This window comes from Lissotriton helveticus, chromosome 5_1 (genome assembly GCF_964261635.1).
Source record: "Lissotriton helveticus chromosome 5_1, aLisHel1.1, whole genome shotgun sequence".
NCBI lineage: Eukaryota > Metazoa > Chordata > Amphibia > Caudata > Salamandridae > Lissotriton > Lissotriton helveticus.
Genome location: NC_136065.1, coordinates 1,944,286,753 through 1,944,305,780, shown reverse-complemented (window position 1 = coordinate 1,944,305,780; position 19,028 = coordinate 1,944,286,753). Strand labels below are relative to the sequence as shown.

Sequence of the window (19,028 nt, the reverse complement as noted above, 5' to 3'; positions counted from 1 at the left end):
TTATTACAGCTGAGCGGTTAAGTCAATTCTTTATTACAGGTGACTAGAGATGTCAAAAGTCACCAGTAATAAGGAAATTAGAGATCGGCTTTCATACATGGATTTCAGGCTTCCATGTATCATACATAAATAAAGTAAAATGCACATCTGAGCCATGTTTGCAGAAAAGAAAAGCGAACTATTTTTAGACAGATTGAAACAATGTAGATAGGCTTTGAGTGGTGAGTCATAGTAATGCGCCAATTGGTAAAGCGGCGGGCCCATTGCCACATGCTGTAGGGTGTTTCAGGCAGAAGGAAAATGTGAATGGCAGATCAATGGATGAAGCCTGCTGACTGAATGCCCGTATGTATATTATGTATATTTTGGAAAAACAATAGTCTTGTGTGACAATTAAAACTGGCAAAGGCCAGACCTAAACATGTGTGACAGTGGATAGCTACTTCAACTACTGCGAGGGGTAGAAAAGGGCAACAGGCAAACTGGAACCCCGTTCCCTGCTCTGAGCACCCCTATAATCCAGCACTTAATTTGTAAAAAAAATAAATAAGTGCGGGCCCTGTCAAGGCACCACATATTGCCACTGTACTAATACAACTGCCAACCATCACACTGCTACAAGTGTGACAATTCAGACTGTTCGTGGCCGCCAAAGCTTTAAGAATGGCTTGGCAGCAGGTATTTGTTGTTTTTAATGTATATTGAATTTGCAAACAACAGTTTTTCTGCTCATCTTTAAACTGTACAAATAGCACCACCATGTGGCAGCTACCATAAGTGCAGGTTCTGGCAATTTAGTGCGTGCCGAGCACCGGAAACCGCCGGCTGAAATGAAGCACTGCTATAATCCCATACAAAGGCCCAGGGTGTGACCCTCTCAGTCACCAGCTAGGTTGGCAATGTCCACCATTTTGTTGTTCCAGAACGTCCTTCAACAGGACACTAAGCACCTGAAAATGGTAATATGCAGGCGGTGTTATAGTTTTCGCTACTACTCAATAGTCTTCTGCCCCACTACCCACAGGCAGACATTTTTAGATTTTCCCAACTCCGTAAGTATATAGAAAACTGCGCTCAACTCTGTCCTGAACCGTCGTGAGGAACTGCGTCTGTTGTTTTTCCAATTTCTGCAGATTTGACAAGGTATTGCTCGCGTCTCACATCTTCTACATGTGGCATCAAAGGCCCTGTCACGTAGCTTGCACTTTACCTGGAATACAGCATTTAAATTACTCATCAAAGTGTCTCTTTTATCTGGCGGCGTCATGTTCCCTTCGGTGATTAATGCCGGCAGCTCTGCCTTGTTGGGTTTGGTAATTTAGACTGCGTAGGATTCGCGCCCCTCTCAACTCTCCCGTGTGTCATCAACAGAGCACCTGCACGGCACGTGGGGACGCGCGTGCCTCCAGACACACAGGGTGTAAAAACACAGACAGCTTGAAAATTATAGTTTGCCAAAATGTAGACTTTACATACCCTTTTCTTTCTATTATAGCTAAAGCTATAAATTATAGCTATATAGTCCTTAATTCAGCCAAACTCAATTCCACCTACCGTAGGGCAGTACTGACCCCTTCGCTGCTAGGCCTCCACCCCCCCCCCCTTGTGTTAAGCCTTTTTTGGGCTATTTGGGGTAGTTTGCGCTTAAGCCCCTGTAACTTTTTGACCACATAAGGTATCCACACCAAATTTGCGTTCTTTTCTTCCAACATCATGGGGATTCTAAGGGTACCCAAGATTTGTGGATTCCCCTGGAGGGAACCCAGAAACTAGCCAAAATACAGCAAGATTTTGTTATTTGTGGAGAAATGAGACAAAAGTGCTGCAAATAAAAGCGTCTGTTTTTTTCCCTGCAAATGGTATCAACAAAGGGTTTGTGGAGCTGAAATCACCATTTCCCCGCTTTTAGGGACTGACAGACTTTTGTCAGAAAACCAACATTGTTTACACAGTTTTGCCATTTTACTGGGACATAGCCTATTTTTGCTATTTTTTGTGCTTTCAACCTTCTTCCGTTTAATGGTAGAAATGGGTATGAAAGGGGGCGGAGCTTGCCGGCGTCGATGGAGGACGCGTGAGAGCTGAGCTCCTCACCAATACCCACATTATCCTGCTAATTACTCCTTCCAATGGTGTGTTTTCGATGCCACGACAGCGGAATCTGATCTGGAGTGCCATCCCGCGGCTCCGGTGAGACGCTCGCGCTCCTGGGAGGTGCCGAGCTGGTCGGACTTTGAGGCTCCGCGGGGCGGCGGACCAGGCCCGAATCACCGGCCTTGCCTGGAGCGGCACCCGCCGTACGTCGCAGTGCGTGCGGCGTGAGATCTGACTGCACCCCGGGGTGCCGTGCTTTGGCCGAGCTGGCGTTGCACGGCTCCTGACCCCATTCCCCAAGATCGGATGACACAGCGCTGCTTTCCCGGTGCCATGTCCACACTTTGGTGAACGCCCCGCGGACGGCGGTGGGAAGCAGTCACCCGCGCATGATTGGAGGCCGGAGGGCCCTTGGGACGAGTGCGATCCCTCGGCCCCCCCCAGGAGGAAGCTCGGGCCCCGCTGGACACTCATCATAGGGGCCCGACGTTGGACCCACCAGCGTGACGCCGAACCAGGTGAGGCGGGAGCCCTACAACACTGGTGTGCGGACGGCGTATGCGTGCTGCGGGCCTGAGTGCTTGGACCGAACGATAGGCCCTGATCCCTGGCCTTTCCTGAGAGGTGTGGCGGCGCACGCGGCGGTGTGCTTGCCCTGGCACTTGTGGCGATACCAGTGCACTGCGGGCGGGTGAGAGGCTTCGGAGGGGCGCCCGCAGTCCCTCGCACATAGTACCCATTGTGCATCGGGCCCCTTCCCCCCTTCCGCCTTCCAGTGGGGATGGTGACGCAGTGACCCCTGAGCGTCGGAGCTCGGCCAGCCGTCTGGAGAGCCCACGAGAGAGGCCCTGCAGCGAGGACACGATACCCCCGGATCCGATTGTTCCAACTCGGCACTCGCGGGTGGTAGGGCACGCGCGGCGGGGGGGCCCGCCTCCCGTATTGACACTGGAACAAGGGCCTCGTGGGCTGCATAAAACGGAAGACAGCGGCAAGCTCGAAAGCCTCTAGTGGATCCCTAGGATATGAACTGTGGAGACCGGCTGCTGGGATAGCGCTACGAAGTGTGCTTGCTGCTGGAGGTGGTGAAAATTGGCCGATCACAGTGCTACACTCTGGATAAGCCGTTGCTTGACTTTGATGACTGGCAGGCACACCATGGGAAAAGGCGATAGGACCCAGACCAAGCTGGCATTCGAACAAAAGCGCGCGAAGCTCCCGGACACTCAGGCCTCGGGGTCCTCGCCGCGAGCTACAGCCCCAGAAAGCGGGATGTGCTCGGAAATCAAGGAAATGCTGACAGTCATGGAGAAGGGTCTGCAGGATAGCATGGCGTCAATCGGCACCAAACTTGATGCCCTCTCCTACCGCATGGATCGCATGTCAGAGAGGGTGGACAGACACTCGGAACGCCACGACATGTCGGAAAGGAGAATTACGGAGGTCGAAGAAGCGCAATTGGAGTGCGACAAGGACCGCAAACAACTCAGCAAACTAATACAGGTCATCCAGGACAAGTCGGAAGATTTGGAGGCGCGCTCCAGGCGTTCGAATATACGAATAACGGGGGTGGCAGAGACGACGAACACTGGCAGAATGGAGCTATTTGTTGAGAAACTCTTGACCACCCTACTGGGCGAAGAAACGTTCTCTCCTATGTTTATTGTGGAAAGGGCGCACCGCACCCTGGGGCCCCGGCCGAAATCGGGCGCCACGGCGAGGCCCATTATTGCCAAACTCCTCAACTACAGAGACAGGGACGCGGCGTTGCGTGTTGCCAGAGAGAAGGGGAAGCTACAGTTTGAGGGAATGGACATATCCTTATACCCGGACTTCACTGCGAAGGTTCAAGAGGAGCGACGTCATTTTGCCCCACATAAGAAGCAACTAAGGGAGCTAGGCCTGGACTATGCGATGCTGTACCCTGCTAAACTCCGCATTAATAGACAAGGCCGGTCGCACTTCTTTACAGACCCGAGGGAACTACAAAAAACTCTGAAAGAATGGTCGAAGGAACAGTCCGCGGAGTCAAGACGGAGAACTAGACGGGCCTGCGCAGCGGGAGACGGACATGGTGTAATACTTCCCTGAACGAGCGGGGGGACTGCTTACAACGCATTGTGACTCCGGAACAATGGGGGCGGACAGACAAGATTGCGGAGCAGTTGCCCATGGGGGAGTGATGCAGAGCCGACTGGGTGAGACCTTTCCATTGCTTGAATACTGGCAGATGCCCACAGCACTGTCTACACGTACTGTTGATAATTGGATAGTAGCCCAGGGGATGGTCCTATACAGCGTGCTTCCCCCATGTCCGAGAGCAGTAACGTCTGTAGGGGCCTGGGGGAGGCAGCTATGATTGTGGGGGGGGGAATGGTGTGGCTCTGCGTCATTTATGTTCTGTGTGCCGCGGAATGCGTGGATCCGGCACCAAGGGAAGACGGCTCGTGAGCCGCTTGCACTCCACACGAGAGAGGGATACTAGGGTGTTCTAAGAATGCCGAGACTTCTACACACAATGGTTGACGATTTGGGTGTTTTGGTGCAGGGGCCAGATTGCACAGAGATATGTTGAGATTGCGACAGTTGACCAATCTGGTGACCTCTGCCCTAGCGCCTTTGGCTACTTTGGTCCCACATGGGGCAATCTGGAGCAAAGTTGGGGAAGGGGTGGGTATGTTTGGGGTGTGGGAGGGGGTATTCTGTCGGGCCGAGTTGGGGGTGGTCTACTGTGGGAGGGGGGATGGGGGACGGGGATTGTATTTCAAGATGCTGCTGCCTACAAAAGTACTCGAAACTGCTCTGTGTGATGGAATGGAATTTGAAAATAGTGACTATGACAAACAGGTGCTGAATGTTCAGAATGTGGCCACTTGCAGGAGTTCGCCCACCTCAGTACGGTCCCGCAGTGTTTCTTTTGGTACTCTAGTGAGGGGATGCAGGTTTTGCTATTTGTTCCCCCTATGCATACTGCAACACTCACTACTTGATCACCTCATGCTGTACAGACTGAATTACTATGTCTATGGCTGAAGCGACCACCCCCAGTTTAACTGGAGATATGGTATGTATCAGAGCTCTAACGTGGAACGTGAGAGGCCTTAACGACTATCGTAAGCTTAGAAAGGTGATGAACTATCTACAGAGACAACACATTGATCTGGCCCTCATTCAGGAAACACACTTGGTTCCTACTAGTAAAATGTTGACAGCTAGAGGCCTAGCGGGTTGTATCACGCAGGCGGGTTTTACCTCACATTCCAGGGGAGTTCTCACCTGGGTTAACCCAAAGTCCAGACTTCAGCTTACGCTTCTGAGCGCAGACCCGGAGGGTAGATTTGTCATCTCGAGATGCGTGGGCAAAGGACATGACTTTATAGCTGTTAACGTTTATGGTCCGAACTATGACTCCCCAGCCTTCTACTCCGCGCTGACCAGATGGTGTGCTCCTCACGCGGCTTCTAGGATACTTTGGGGGGGAGACCTTAACTTAGTGTTCAACCCGGAGCTAGACAGATCGGCTGGGCCTCCACGACGCCCGGCGGCTGCGGCCCAACAGCTGCAAGCCGACATGATCACACTAGATTTGGCCGATGTTTGGAGAGACAAGTATCCGGACTCAGGGGGATATACACACTACTCATCATTCCATAACATACATACTAGAATAGACTACTGGTTAATGTCACGAGTCATGTTGAAACATGTAAAGAGATGTGAGGTCCTCCCCCGCACGCTGTCAGACCACTCACCTGTCCTGATGGTACTCGACACACCAGTGAGGAGAATACCCCCTTTCACTTGGCGGTTCCCTCCTTACTCACTGCTGGATGAGACTTTTCTGTCAGAGCTGGCCGAGGAGATAGACTCATTCTTTGATACTAACATCGGGTCTGTTGAGGATTTTTCCACGGTGTGGGAGACTTTTAAGGTTTTTGTGAGGGGACATGTAATGGCCAAACACTCTAGTGTACTTAAGGCAATACGGCAACGTCTAACATACTTGGAGCAGCGTATAGCAGCGATAGAGCGCACACACCAAGATAGCTGCGGTAGGGCCGACATGACTGAACTGCAGGGACTACTTCAAGAATTCAATGATGAAGCAGACAGGGAGGTGCGACACCTGGGCAAATATGCCTCGGCGCGAATATACGGCGAGGGGGAGCGCCCGAGCTCACTCCTCGCCAAAATCATGAAGGGCAGAAGGCGAGACACCCCGCTCACGGAACTCCATGCCGAGACGGGTGAGATCCTGCGGGACGAGGGAGACATGCTTACGGAATTCAAAGAATTCTATTCGCGTCTTTACTCTGCCAGGCTGACTGATGTTGAGGTTGAAATGGACAGTTACTTGAGCTACATCAAAATGCCCTTTCTGGAAAACTGGCAGAGGGAATTCCTCATGGACCTGATACAAAAAGACGAAATTGCGGACGCACTGGCTGGTATGAGGGCTGGTAGCGCCCCTGGGGCTGACGGTCTGACTGTGGGCTTTTACAAAGCTTTCAAAGATACGCTGATACCACATCTCTCCACCTTATTTGATGAAATATGCGAGTCAGGGTTGATGCCCCCTTCTATGAGAGAAGCCATCATAGTCACGATACTCAAACCAGGTAAGCCCCCTGAGCAGTGTGGGTCGTATAGGCCATTGTCGATGATAAACGTTGACGCCAAGATCTTCGCTAAAGTCTTGGCCACACGTTTGGCCCTGGTGGCCCCGGGTCTGGTGGCGCCGGAGCAAGCCGGGTTTATCCCTGAACGCAACCTGAATTATAACATTCGCACGGTGCTGGGCGCGATCCAACACACCCGGCAAGACACGCAAGCCATCGCAGTCTTCTTGGACATGGAGAAGGCCTTCGATTCTGTGGAGTGGCCCTTCATGATCAGGGTGCTGCAGAAGCTAGGAGTGGGTGAACCCTTTATTCAAATGCTGGGCACGCTCTACCAGGGTCTTACGGCCAGGGTGCGACTGGGAGACATGGTTTCAGATCCCTTCCCTATTAGCAGAGGGACCAGGCAGGGCTGCCCCCTTTCGCCGCTGCTCTATGCACTGATCGCGGAACCATTGGCATGTGCCTTCAGGGAATATCATAGACACAGAGCTATCAGCTTCCCGACATACAAGATAGGGATATCCACGTATGCTGACGACACGCTGCTATATGTTAGGGACCCTGTAAACAACCTGTCTGTAGTCTTACGGGAGGTAGTGCACTTTGGGGCACTTTACGGACTCCGTGTGAACTGGACGAAGTCGGTCGCGTTCCCGTTAACAGCAAGCACTGACCGTTTTGACATGGAGTACCCTCTAAAGTGGTCGACAGACCCGATCAGATACCTCGGCATCAAGATACACACTGACCGGGACATTTTAGCCCGCGAAAATTATGGAGTGGCCTGCAGCAAATTGGCTGATGACGTGGAGGTGTGGAGTAAACTCCCACTTTCCCTCATGGGACGAATCGCAATCATCAAGATGGTGGTACTTCCCCGATTCCTCTTTTTATTCTACAACCTCCCCATAGTAATGCCGAGATCATTTTTCCGTACTCTTACGCGGCTTCTCATTCGTCTAGCATGGGGTGGTGGACAGCCCAGAGTGAAGTGGGAGGTTCTGATGCTCCCGTATGAGCAGGGAGGCTTGGGTGCACCTAACCTCGAGAGGTACTACCGCGGCGCACAAGCCACACACTTGCACACCTGGATACACGGACGACCAGACACTCCACATGTGATACTGGAGCGTCTGTTTGCGGCCCCCACTCCTCTGCCCGCCACAGTGTGCGACCCCACGGTCCGCAGAGTGGGAACACTGGACTCGGTAATGGCCACCAACCACGCCTGGCACTCGCTACTACGCCCACAGGCCTGTGAGCTCTTGTATTCCCCGCAGATGCCGATAGAATGGGCGAGATGGCTCCCCACGGTCGTGGAACCCGGGGTCGTCAAGGCCTTACACACACTGGGTATTCAAGCTATGGGAGATCTATTTGAGGCTGGGAAAGTCAAGACTTGGGCACAGGTCTCGCGGGGCAGGAAGCGTCCCACGCTCCTAGAAAAATTTCAATACTATAGAGTGCGCAGAGCCTTCCTAGAATTGCTCGGCCCGGACCTAGCGGAGCCCCCAGGGATCCCGGAGTTCACCTACGTGATAAAAACGAAGTCCCAACACAAGTTAATCACTAACTTGTACAAAATTGGACATCAACACTCCCAAGTGAACTACACCAGGGCGAGACTGTCGTGGCAGACGGACCTGGGCGTGCAGATAGATGACGCTATGTGGGCCTACTGCTGTTCCAGCACTGGGAGGGTCTCCCTTAACGCCAGGCACCGGCTGATACATTTTAAATATCTGAAACGCGTGTATTATACGCCGGAAAGGCTTCACAGCTACGGACTGAGGCAATCGGCGGAGTGTGAGAGATGTCATGCGCTGACTGCCGGCTTCATGCATATGGCATGGGAATGTCCGGGAATACAAAGGTTCTGGAAGGCAGTTTTTGGCGAAATGAGTACTATGATTGAGGAGGAGCTCCCGGTCCTGGCTTTGCTGGGATACTCCAGAATGATCCCTGCTCCATTACGTAGGCTGGTAGACATGGGTCTCTTAGTGGCTCGGAAAGTTGTGGCGACCTGCTGGATGCGGGGGCCGCTGCCGACCCTGAAGAGATGGTCCAGGGAGATGCTTTACTGCAACACGCAATCGGAGGCTTTTGGAGAACTGCACCCGCCTAGAAGCCGCCCTAAGAACTTCTGGGGATTGTACCAGGCTTATTTAATAGCGAAAGATGCGGAGAGCGACACACTGGCACCTACACAGGAGGGAGGAGAGGGGCTGGGCGCTGACGCTCGACAATAGATAGAGACTGCAGGGGAGGGACTTCACGCTACTTCTTCTATGACAGCACTGAGGGGCTCTGGGCGGGGGGCAAGTTCCTTGACCCGGATGGCACCGTACCTAACCGGAGGGGCGGTGGGCGGGACGGGGCAGCCATACACGCGCTACACTCCTGATCAGTCCACATGTCCACAGAGAACGGGGTACACATCACATTAGGACTCAAGATTCTGTTAAGCGCATCTAGTTTGGGTCAGTTAAGGGGGGGGGGGGTTTGACAGGGGAGGGGAAGTTTGAACCAACAGGGGGGGTTAAAAACAAAATTTCCTTGTTCTTGATTGAATGTAATATGTTATACAGTACAGAAATGTCTTAGTGTGGCCGCCTGATATCTGTTCCACTGCGGGAGAAAGTTTCTATTTTACCTCTGTTATTACTGTAAGGTGATTACTGATCCGACATAGAAGGATGATGCAGCCGGCCCGAGAGGGGATGTAGGCGAGTGACACTGTACAATTAACTGTTTCCTTTGATCAAAAATAAACAAATTAAAAAAAACAAAAGAAATGGGTATGAAAGCAATAAGGGATCCTGGAAAGTTATACATTTTAGACAAGTAGACAACATTCTGAATTCAGCAAGGGGTCATTTGTGTAGATCATTCAAGGTTTCTTTATAGAAACTAACAGTTGAATATAGGAACATTTTTAAATTAGTTAAAAAAACAGCCATTTATGCCAAGGTTTTCTCCTGGAAGTTCTTCTAATTGTGACAGCTGTTTGAAAGCAATATTCCGTTACATCCACTGGTCCTTCCTGGTTGTGGGGATATATAGGCCTTGTAGGTTTACCAAGAACCCGACGAACACGGAGCCAATAACTGAGCAGCGTCTTGTGATGGTTATTTATTATGTACCGGTTATATAGCAATTTATTTGGGAAAATCAGTATGAAAGACACCTATGCATTTCTGAAATTGAAACAAAATATAGGGGCCCATTATGATGTCGGACGCGTTGCCTCCGCCAGGCTGGCGGTGGCCACTGGTGGAGGCAATCCGCCCGACACCAATGCCTGGATCCCCCCCGCCATATTAGGATGGCGGGGGGGACAGCGGCGGACGGGAAGACCGCCCGCCGCTTTACCGCCGCGGTCGCCTTGCGACTGCGGCGTTGATGGAATAATATGGTGGCGGTGTCCAATGGACACCGCCAGCCATATTACGATGGCTCGAATTAGGGGCCTTTCCGCGGCGGCAATGCAGCCACGGAAAGGCAGGCGGTGATTGCTGCGGGAGCCCCCTGTGGGCCCCCAGAGTGACGGCCAAAGGGGGGTGGCACACGGGGGGGTACCTGTGGTACCACCCTGCATTTGCATAATCGCAGCGGCAGGCACCGCACGGTGCCTGCCGCTTTGATTATGCAAATGCGTGCATTTGTTTTTCACATTGTGGCGGGCGGTGCAGTGAGCACCACCCGCCACAATGTAAACTTGAGGAATGTGCCCGCCACTGTGGCGGGCGCATCCTAATGCCAATGTCGGGGCCCCTGCCCTTTAGGCGGGCGGTCCCGATCTCCGATTTCTGAAATTGTGAGTGCCCATACTAGCATGAGAATTGTAGGTCATTTTTCAAAGTGACTTCTTTTTTACACATTGTCTTTCATTTGGAAGGCAGAATGTCATCGAAAGTCAATAGGTAATAACAGTTGCTCTACAATTCTGTATTACCCTTAGTCTCCCGATAAAAATGGTACCTCACTTGTGTGGGTAGGCCTAGTGCCCGCGACAGGAAACGGCTTAAAATGCAACGTGGACACACTTTATTTTTACAGTGAAAACTGACCCTTTTTTTGCAAAGTGCCTAGCTGTAGATTTTGAACCCTAGCTCTGGTGGCACCTAGGGAAACATAGCAAACCTATACATTTTTTTTAACTAGACACCCAGGGAATCTAGCATGGGGTGACTTGTCTGGCTCACACCAGGTTCTGTTACCCAGAATCCCTTGCAAACCTCAAACTTTGTCAAAAACCCCATATTTCTTCACATTCCTGTGGTGGAAAGTTCTGGAATCTGCTTGGATCAACAAAATTCCACCTACCAAGCATTCCCCAAAGTCTTCCGAGAAAAATGGTACCTTACTTGTCTGGGTCGGCCTTGTACCCGTGACAGGAATCGGTCCAAAACGCAACGTGGACACACCACATTTTGATGGTGAAAACGGACCCTTCTTTTGCAAAGTGCATAGCTGTAGATTTTGAACCCTACCTCTACCGGCACCTAGGGAAACCTAGCAAACCTATACATTTTTGAAAACTAGACAGCCTGGGGAATCCAGGATGGGGTGACTTGACTGGCTCTCACCATGTTCTGTTACCCAGAATCCCTTGCAAACCTCAAAAGTTGTCAAATAAAAAAAATTTCCTCACATTTCTGTGGTGGAAAGTACTGTAATCTTCGTGGATCCACATAATTCCACCCACCCCTCATTCACCAAAGTCTTCCAAGAAAAATGGTACCTCACTTGTGTGGGTGGGTCAAGTACCCGCAACAGACAAGGGCACAAAACCTATTGAGGCAACATCAAAATTCCCTCAGGTCTCCCGATAAATATGGTACCTCGCTTGTGTGGGTAGGAATAGTGGCTGCAACAGGAAATGGCCCAAATCATACTGTGGAGACTTCAAAATTACCTATAACAAAACTACCTGGTTTTTGGGGGGTGGGAAACCTGGTTTTTTGACCCCACAAGCGAGGTACCTCCGTGATATGCCATGACAAGCACCAACCTTCACGGCAGTACCCTATGGACATTTGAGAGCCTCCACATAGATAACTCTGATTGCAATGTACCCCGGGAGGGGAGGACACAACGAGATTTGGATACAGGATTTTCAGATATGTATGTGGTTTTGTTCTTGCAAAATGTCAATAAAACAAAGTTAAACATAAAAAGGGACAAGGTACACCCTGCTTGAGAAAGACAGAAAAGACCAATATTTCTGCACGACCATCTATTCCTCAAGCACACATACATACTGGTTGGATTTGGCACGAGGGTGAGTGATGGTTCACTATATACAATTGTATTAACAAGAGATTTCACAAAAATGAAAAGCACTGTTAATAATTGAAAGGACAAGAAACTGAACCATTGACTCACAGCTCGTGAGCTGAAAAGCCACGACAAGGCACCAACCCCTTTACAGACCATTCATACACCTTTCATACGTGTGACACGTACAAAATCATTCACACCGCCAGCCGCGGGCCAATCACATTCCAAAACTCACACCAGCAGGCAGCCCCATTCAAGGGCCCATCACTTTCACATGCCCACATTCCTCAAACAGCAACCACACCAGCGGACAGATTGTGTGGACTAGAGTTTGGCTAGCAGTGTGTTTAGTGACCAGCAGCAAGTCACTACTCACACACCGCCAGCCAAGCGCCAGTCCAAGCACACCACCAGCCGAGCGCCAGTCCACGCACACCGCTACCCGAGCGCCTGTCCACGCAGCCGATCGCCAGTCCATGCACACCACCAGCCAAGCGCTAGTCCACGCACACCGCAAGCCAAGTGCCAGTCCACGCATACCGCCAGCCAAGCGCCAGTCCACCCACACCGCCAGCCAAGCGCCAGTCCACGCACACCACCAGCCAAGCACCAGTCTTTGCACACCGCCAGCCAAGCGCCAGTCCACGCACACCGCCAGCCAAGCACCAGTTCACGCATACCACCAGCAAAGCGCTAGCCTACACACACCACCATCACATTTAGGTTTTTTTATATAAAAAAACAAAACACAAATAAATTAGCAAATAGAAACAAATCTACTAACACTAAATCTGAAACTAAATACATTGAACAAATGGCAACCTTGAAAATGAACAAAAAGTATAAAACAACAGAGACCAGGCAGTTCACTTTACCACTCATGGTTGCTCCCAAAAATTCTTTTGCGTGTGGTACAGTCTAAAACAAGCAGGCACTCACAGCGCGGGGTTAGAAGGACACTCGGGGCAGTACATGCGAGTCACCTTCCCCATACCTCTTCGCCAACAGACTCTACATCTCCTACTGGGAAAGTCTTTTGAGGGTGTGGGAGGAATGTGATCGAGAAAGTGGTGATCTTTCAATCTAGCCACATCCTCTACCACTCCAACTCTAGGAACACTTGCATGTTCCACTACAATAAGGCTGCCTATTACAGACTCCTGAAACTTAGCAAAATTCATCTTTGACTTAGGACAACAATCCTTGAATGCAGCAAAAGCATTAAAGGTTGCCTAGTGGAAAAGATGGATAGCCAACTTCTTATACCAAATGTAAGCCTTACGAAGAGCAGTGTAAGGTTCCAGCCTCTGATCTACTCTATCACCACCACCCATGTGCCTATTATAGTCTAAATGCATACAGGTTTGCACGCTTCAGCAACCTGATCCCAAACAGTCACAGGTGAAGTGCTTTCATCATGGATGGTAGTCCGCATGTAGATATCTCTCCTGTCTGAAAACTTCACAGCTAGAAGTTCCTTGCTACTCAACGCACTGTCCTGCACAAGCTTTTGACAAACAAGTTTCTTTGGGAAACCTTTACGGTTAGAGCGGATTGTACCACAAGCAACAGTGTCCACATTGGCCAATTCCCTGAACAACTGCACACCAGTGTAGAAGTTATCTACATATTAATGGTGACCTTAGTTAAAAAGTCCTCTACCAAGCTTTCACACAATTTTCTCAGTCACTCCAAAAGTGGACGGACAACCAGGGGTGTTAATCCTGGAAACCTTACCAGTGTACACCCTGAAATTAGAGATATATCCAGTCCTACTGTCACACAGCATATACATTTTAATTCCATAGCGTGCCCTCTTACTAGGAATGTATTGCCTTAAAACCAAGCGGCCCTTAAACAAGACCAAAGACTCATCCACTGCTATTTCTTTCCCTGGAGCATAGATCTCAGATAATTGAGCTACAAAGTATTCAATGACAGGCCGAATCTTAAAAAGACGGTCACAATCAGGGTGATCTCGTGGCAACGCTAAATATACAGCATCCGAAGCAGAAGCAAATACCTATCACGATTCACGCCTGCTGGAAATATAGCCATTGCCATCAAGGGACTAGTAGACCAATATTGATGGCTTCCTTAGCAAGCCCATCAAAAAGGATAAAATTAAGAACTTCTTCATCTCATCCAGATTTAAGGGAGTCCACCGGGTGGCTCTGAGTAGGGCCAAAGACTAGCACTGTTGTCCCCCAAAAACTGTTCGGCATACAAATTAGTAAAGTCTGGCAATGCCGGCTGCACCATGCCTGGGGCAACCCAGAGGTCAGCACTTCCAACGAGAAGCCTTGCAGTCCCAGGCTGCAGCCCTGATGCCTCTTGCTGCCCTTTCAGCACATCAATGTCCTCCTCTGAAACAGGCACTTCATCCACACTATGAGTAGCTTCATCATCCGATGATTCCTCGTGGACAGAACACTCACTGCCTGAATCTTCCACTCCCTCCTCTGCCTCAGATGCAGGGTCAGTCTCTGAACCATGGTCAGAGGAAGACTCAAAAAGCATACCAACAATATGCTGAGCAGTAATCCTGTGGCTAGCCATTATCCTTACATAATCCTTTAGGAGACTGCACAAACAAAGTCCACAACAACCAACACTGTGCAAAATCAGTAAGTAAAACAAATGTGTGCCTTTATCTCAAAGATCTATATACTCAAAAACTATACTATTCACTTGCAAGAGACAGCTACACTCACCAGCACCTACTCGGCAGAGACACAGCAAAAACCAACAATATCCCACTAGAAATTAAAAAACAAAAAACAATTACTCACAATACAACAAAATACACAACGAGCACAAATGCAAAAAGTTTTTGACACTCAAAAAACAGAAACCAAACATACTGCTATTATTACGCCATTTGCAAAAAAACAAAAAACACATTCATGCAGGGAAATGAAACTCATTTACAGTGTACAAAAATAATTCTCTTACCAAACACATGCATCTACACAAACAGCAGAACCACCAGTAATACATAATCCTTTAGGAGACTGCACAAACAAGTCCACAACAACCAACACTGTGCAAAATCAGTAAGTAAAAAAAATGTGTACCTTTATACCCAAATGGTCAATCTGCCAGATGGGCCTTCAAATAGGGCTGAGAAGAATGGGGGGTGATCTTGCCCAAGGGATCAGGTGAGGTTGTCTGCCAGGCCGATCTTTCCCCCAGGTGGGACAGAAATGTGCCCCCCCTTGCAAAAGAAATAAATCCCTGGTGTCTAGTAGGGTTTTCTGCCTCCCCTCCTCCCACCTAAGGCAGAAAGGCCAAAAAAAGGGCGTGCGCTGCCTGGGGGGAGTCGGGGGGGGGGGATCCCTCTTTCTGGGGGCTAGATGGGCTGCCCATGGGGGGAGTGCCAGTGCTTCCCCCACGGGTAGGTGCCATGACGGAGCTGTTCCGTCATGAGCACATGCCCACCGTTGCTCATGACGGAACCGCTCCGTCATGAGCATAGAAAGGGTTAAAGGGACGTTCCGGCGAATTATGCCACAATAGGTCCCAAAACCCAAGCATCAAATAAAGGAACATTATAGAATGCTTATTGTTGATGATTGCTAATTTGCTCGAGAGGCGACTTGGAAAAGGGAACTGTATTTTTTATCAACACTAGATGGCGCCTTTAATTTCCTATGCTAAATCCAATTGAGCAGTATTAGAACCATAAATGTACGGTGGATATTTCAGCACTCCATATTTTAAATTCTGTGTTTTTTTCTGTTTGTGTTTTAATCAATTAATCAATAATCAGGATTTATAGAACAATGCTAATCACCCACGAGGGTATCTAGGCGCTGAGTGCCATACTGCTAGGGTGTGTCACAATGATTGTGCAGAGTCACAGACTTACGCTTGGAATCATGGGACCTTAGTAGGCAGGGGCTGAGTCATCCTACCACCTGAGTACCTATGAGCCCGGAACCAACTAGCTATAGTGTCTCACTTGCCCTTCTACTCACTCACAGAGGAACAAGTGATTAGACACCCCAGAACACAACACTCCCGACTCTCCCAGGAATCGCGATTACAGGACACACCTTTTCGCTCACACACTCGTACTAGTCCACAATGAATTCTGACAGAGACACAAGGAAAGATTAAAAATGTTTAAATTCCCTCTTATGCTCTAGTATGCAGTATATGTGCCACAACAAGTAGGAGAATGCCTAACACAAATACGGTTAGCATAGCTAGTAGTCCGTAAATAATAAATGGGGCTGTCATTATATTCAACGGTGTATCTTAACCTCCCTCCCCTTCTACAGAAGCAAAATTAATATATATATCAGAAGACCTCTAGGTGTTTGCAGCAGAACCCATACCTCACTACGCACAGATGAAAGCTCTATATCCCAGACGTTGTCACAATCTTTTCCCTGGAAAGACCCCTTTCCAAGAGTGTGTTACCTATCTGTGAATACCTATATGACAGAAAGTACATGTTCCCAAACAACAGCTGCATTTGTGTGTTTTGTCTAGGTGCTAGGGCCTGACCGAACAGAATAACAAGGGACATTGTTGTGCGACCTTGTCTACATGTTCAGACTAAATTCCAGGAAAAGAACAGAGCACAAAGCAACAGCGTGTTTTGTGTGAAAGTACATTGTGGCATAAAGCAAAATATATCTGCAAGGTAATGTGTGCAAAGCAGAGAACAGTCTGCAACATGATCTTGTTAAAATAGGGAAAACGACAATGGGCCTGCACATGACTTATGACTGGGGGATGTATGACATTACAACGCATGCTTTTACCACGCATGCCTTTACAACACGGTTTTTACAACGCATGCCTTTACAACGCATAGCGCTTTGGGGTGCTGGATAGTGAATAGTTTAATTTACTATTCCAACTCCAGACCCCGTGGACACTAGGGAAGGTGTTGGATAGTAAATTAAATCTATTCCCTATCCTAGAGCGCCCCCCAGCGCAATGCGTTGTAATGGTTTGCGTTGTAAAAGTTGCATCGTAAAGGCACTGCGTGGTAAAAGTTGCGTTGTAAAGGATGTTTCCCATGACCGGTGGACTCAGTTGACCAGCCAGGTCTTGAGCCCATTTCCGAATTCCTGAAGGGAGGGTGAGGTTACTACACAGTATCACCTTGTTTTTGTCTACTGCTAGCAACCCTCCACATACCCTGATGGTACGGTACACGTATCCTGCCATAGGAGCACTGCCAATGTTGGGCAGTAGGTGTTGCGTGGCTGCTTTCCTTTCTGTCCTACAGGCAGGCCTCCAGAAGAACCCATGTTTTTGGCAGTAGAATGCCCCTTTTCTCTGTCCTGCAGGCCGGCATCAGCGTGTCCCGATTTAACAGTACACCATTTGTTGGGCAGTAGACATTGCCTCTTGCTTCGCTGTCCTGCAGGCAGGCTTCATTGTGTCTTCACTGTGCCTGAGCTGGAACATACCCTTTGTTGTTCTACGGGCATGCCCTCTCCTTTCCCTGTTCTGCCACCAGACCACCACATGTGCTGATTTGATCCTACCTTTGTCAAATAGTAAATGTCACTTACTTCTCCTGTAAGCAGGTATCCGCATACCCTGATTGGTCCAGAACTAAGGGCTCGCCCTACATTGGGTTGTAGGCATCACCTCTTAGCCCTCTGCCCTGCAGGCATCACCATACTGTGATTGCACACTATCCCAGGAGCTCCTCCTCTCCGTTTGTAATTAAACCTCACCTCTTACTTTTCTCTCCTTCAGGCAGACCTCCACATGCTGTGACCTCGCCCTGTGAACGTCCCCGCTGGTCCTTGCTATGGACTCCATGTTCGACGATGACATTACCATCATCGCTCAGGAGTCGCTGTGCCAGGATGAGGAGTGGATCGACAGCCCCAACACTGACCTCTCTAGTGAGATGTGCTCGGCCTCCCACTTTGCCCTCATCACTGCCTACGATGACATCAAGGACCGTTTGACCGGGCTGGAGCGGGAGAACTCAACTCTCCGGAGGAAGCTAAAGCTTTATGAGGTCAAGGTCAGGTGTGAAGCATCAAAATCCTTCCCCAAGTGTCTCCTTGACTCAAAGATGACATGAGATGGTTCTAGAAATGTGTAGTCTTTGTTGCCACAGTTACTCTATCGCCCTGTAAAATTTCCCCCAAACTAGTGGTACAGCCCTCCCAACATGTAAGGAGATTCCATTACCATGAAGGTGGGGGGCTATGGAATAGGCACACAATAGTGACTATAATGCATACCTTGTTCTTCCTCACTTGTCCCTCATGCACAGTGCCCTTTGATCCCTAATGTACAATATCCAAAGCTTCCAGTCTTCCACCGGCCCCCCAAGTCACAACTTGCCCTCAGTCCCCAACTTTCGAAAAGCCCTTGACTTCTAATGTCCTCAGGTCCTTGGCTAGTTCCTTTCCCCTGGCTTGTGACTCACAGCATCCCATGGATCTGTATGCAGGTAGCTCAAAGGATGTTTTAGAGCAACTTTCCCGTGGTCCACTCCTAGGACCTTGATGTGGCCTCTGCTTCCCCATGGCTTCACAATGAAGGATGTAACCATGGCCACATCATGACAAGTCCCTCCGACTGCCAGGGCACGGCGTGCCTGTGTTCCTTATTGCACAATGCCCCTTTGGCTATAGTTGCTTGATGTCTCTGTGGTGTCTTTTGCATAGCTTCCTAATGACCTGCTGTTGTACGGTGACCTAGAGAGTTGAGCCATAGACTGTACTCTTGTTTCACAAGATGATTTAGGTATCACATCAAAGCTTGTGGTGTGTGTTTCTTTCTGAAGTTGCTGTTTTTGTCTTCTTTTCTGCTGCTGATTTCGGCACACATCAGTACCCATTGATCACACAATTTGAAGAGGATCATAACTTCTCAGTGTACGACACCAAAGAGAGCTCCCTGGAGCAGAAGGATGTGCCCAGCCTGCAGGAGATCCAGCATGAGGTACCCACGCCCATCCTACACCTCTTCCTCGACTCTCCACTAACAGCCCAGGCTCCTACTCCCCACATCTGTCTTGCGGCTCCGCTTCCCACACCT

General features: G+C 49.6%; 1 protein-coding gene across 4 annotated transcripts in view; it reads left to right on the top strand.

Annotated features, from left to right (window-relative positions):
• TBKBP1 (TBK1 binding protein 1) overlaps positions 1-19,028 on the top strand; it is a 332,178-nt gene that overhangs the window by 102,352 nt on the left and 210,798 nt on the right. For 3 of the 4 annotated variants that reach the window (XM_078645593.1, XM_078645595.1, XM_078645594.1), the window contains exons 2-3: positions 17,727-18,003; positions 18,822-18,932. In XM_078645593.1, the coding sequence (XP_078501719.1) occupies positions 17,782-18,003; positions 18,822-18,932 (333 nt within the window). In that variant the 5' untranslated portion in view covers positions 17,727-17,781. The remainder of the gene's footprint in view (positions 1-17,726; positions 18,004-18,821; positions 18,933-19,028) is intronic. The other variant, XM_078645597.1, reaches the window with a different exon arrangement.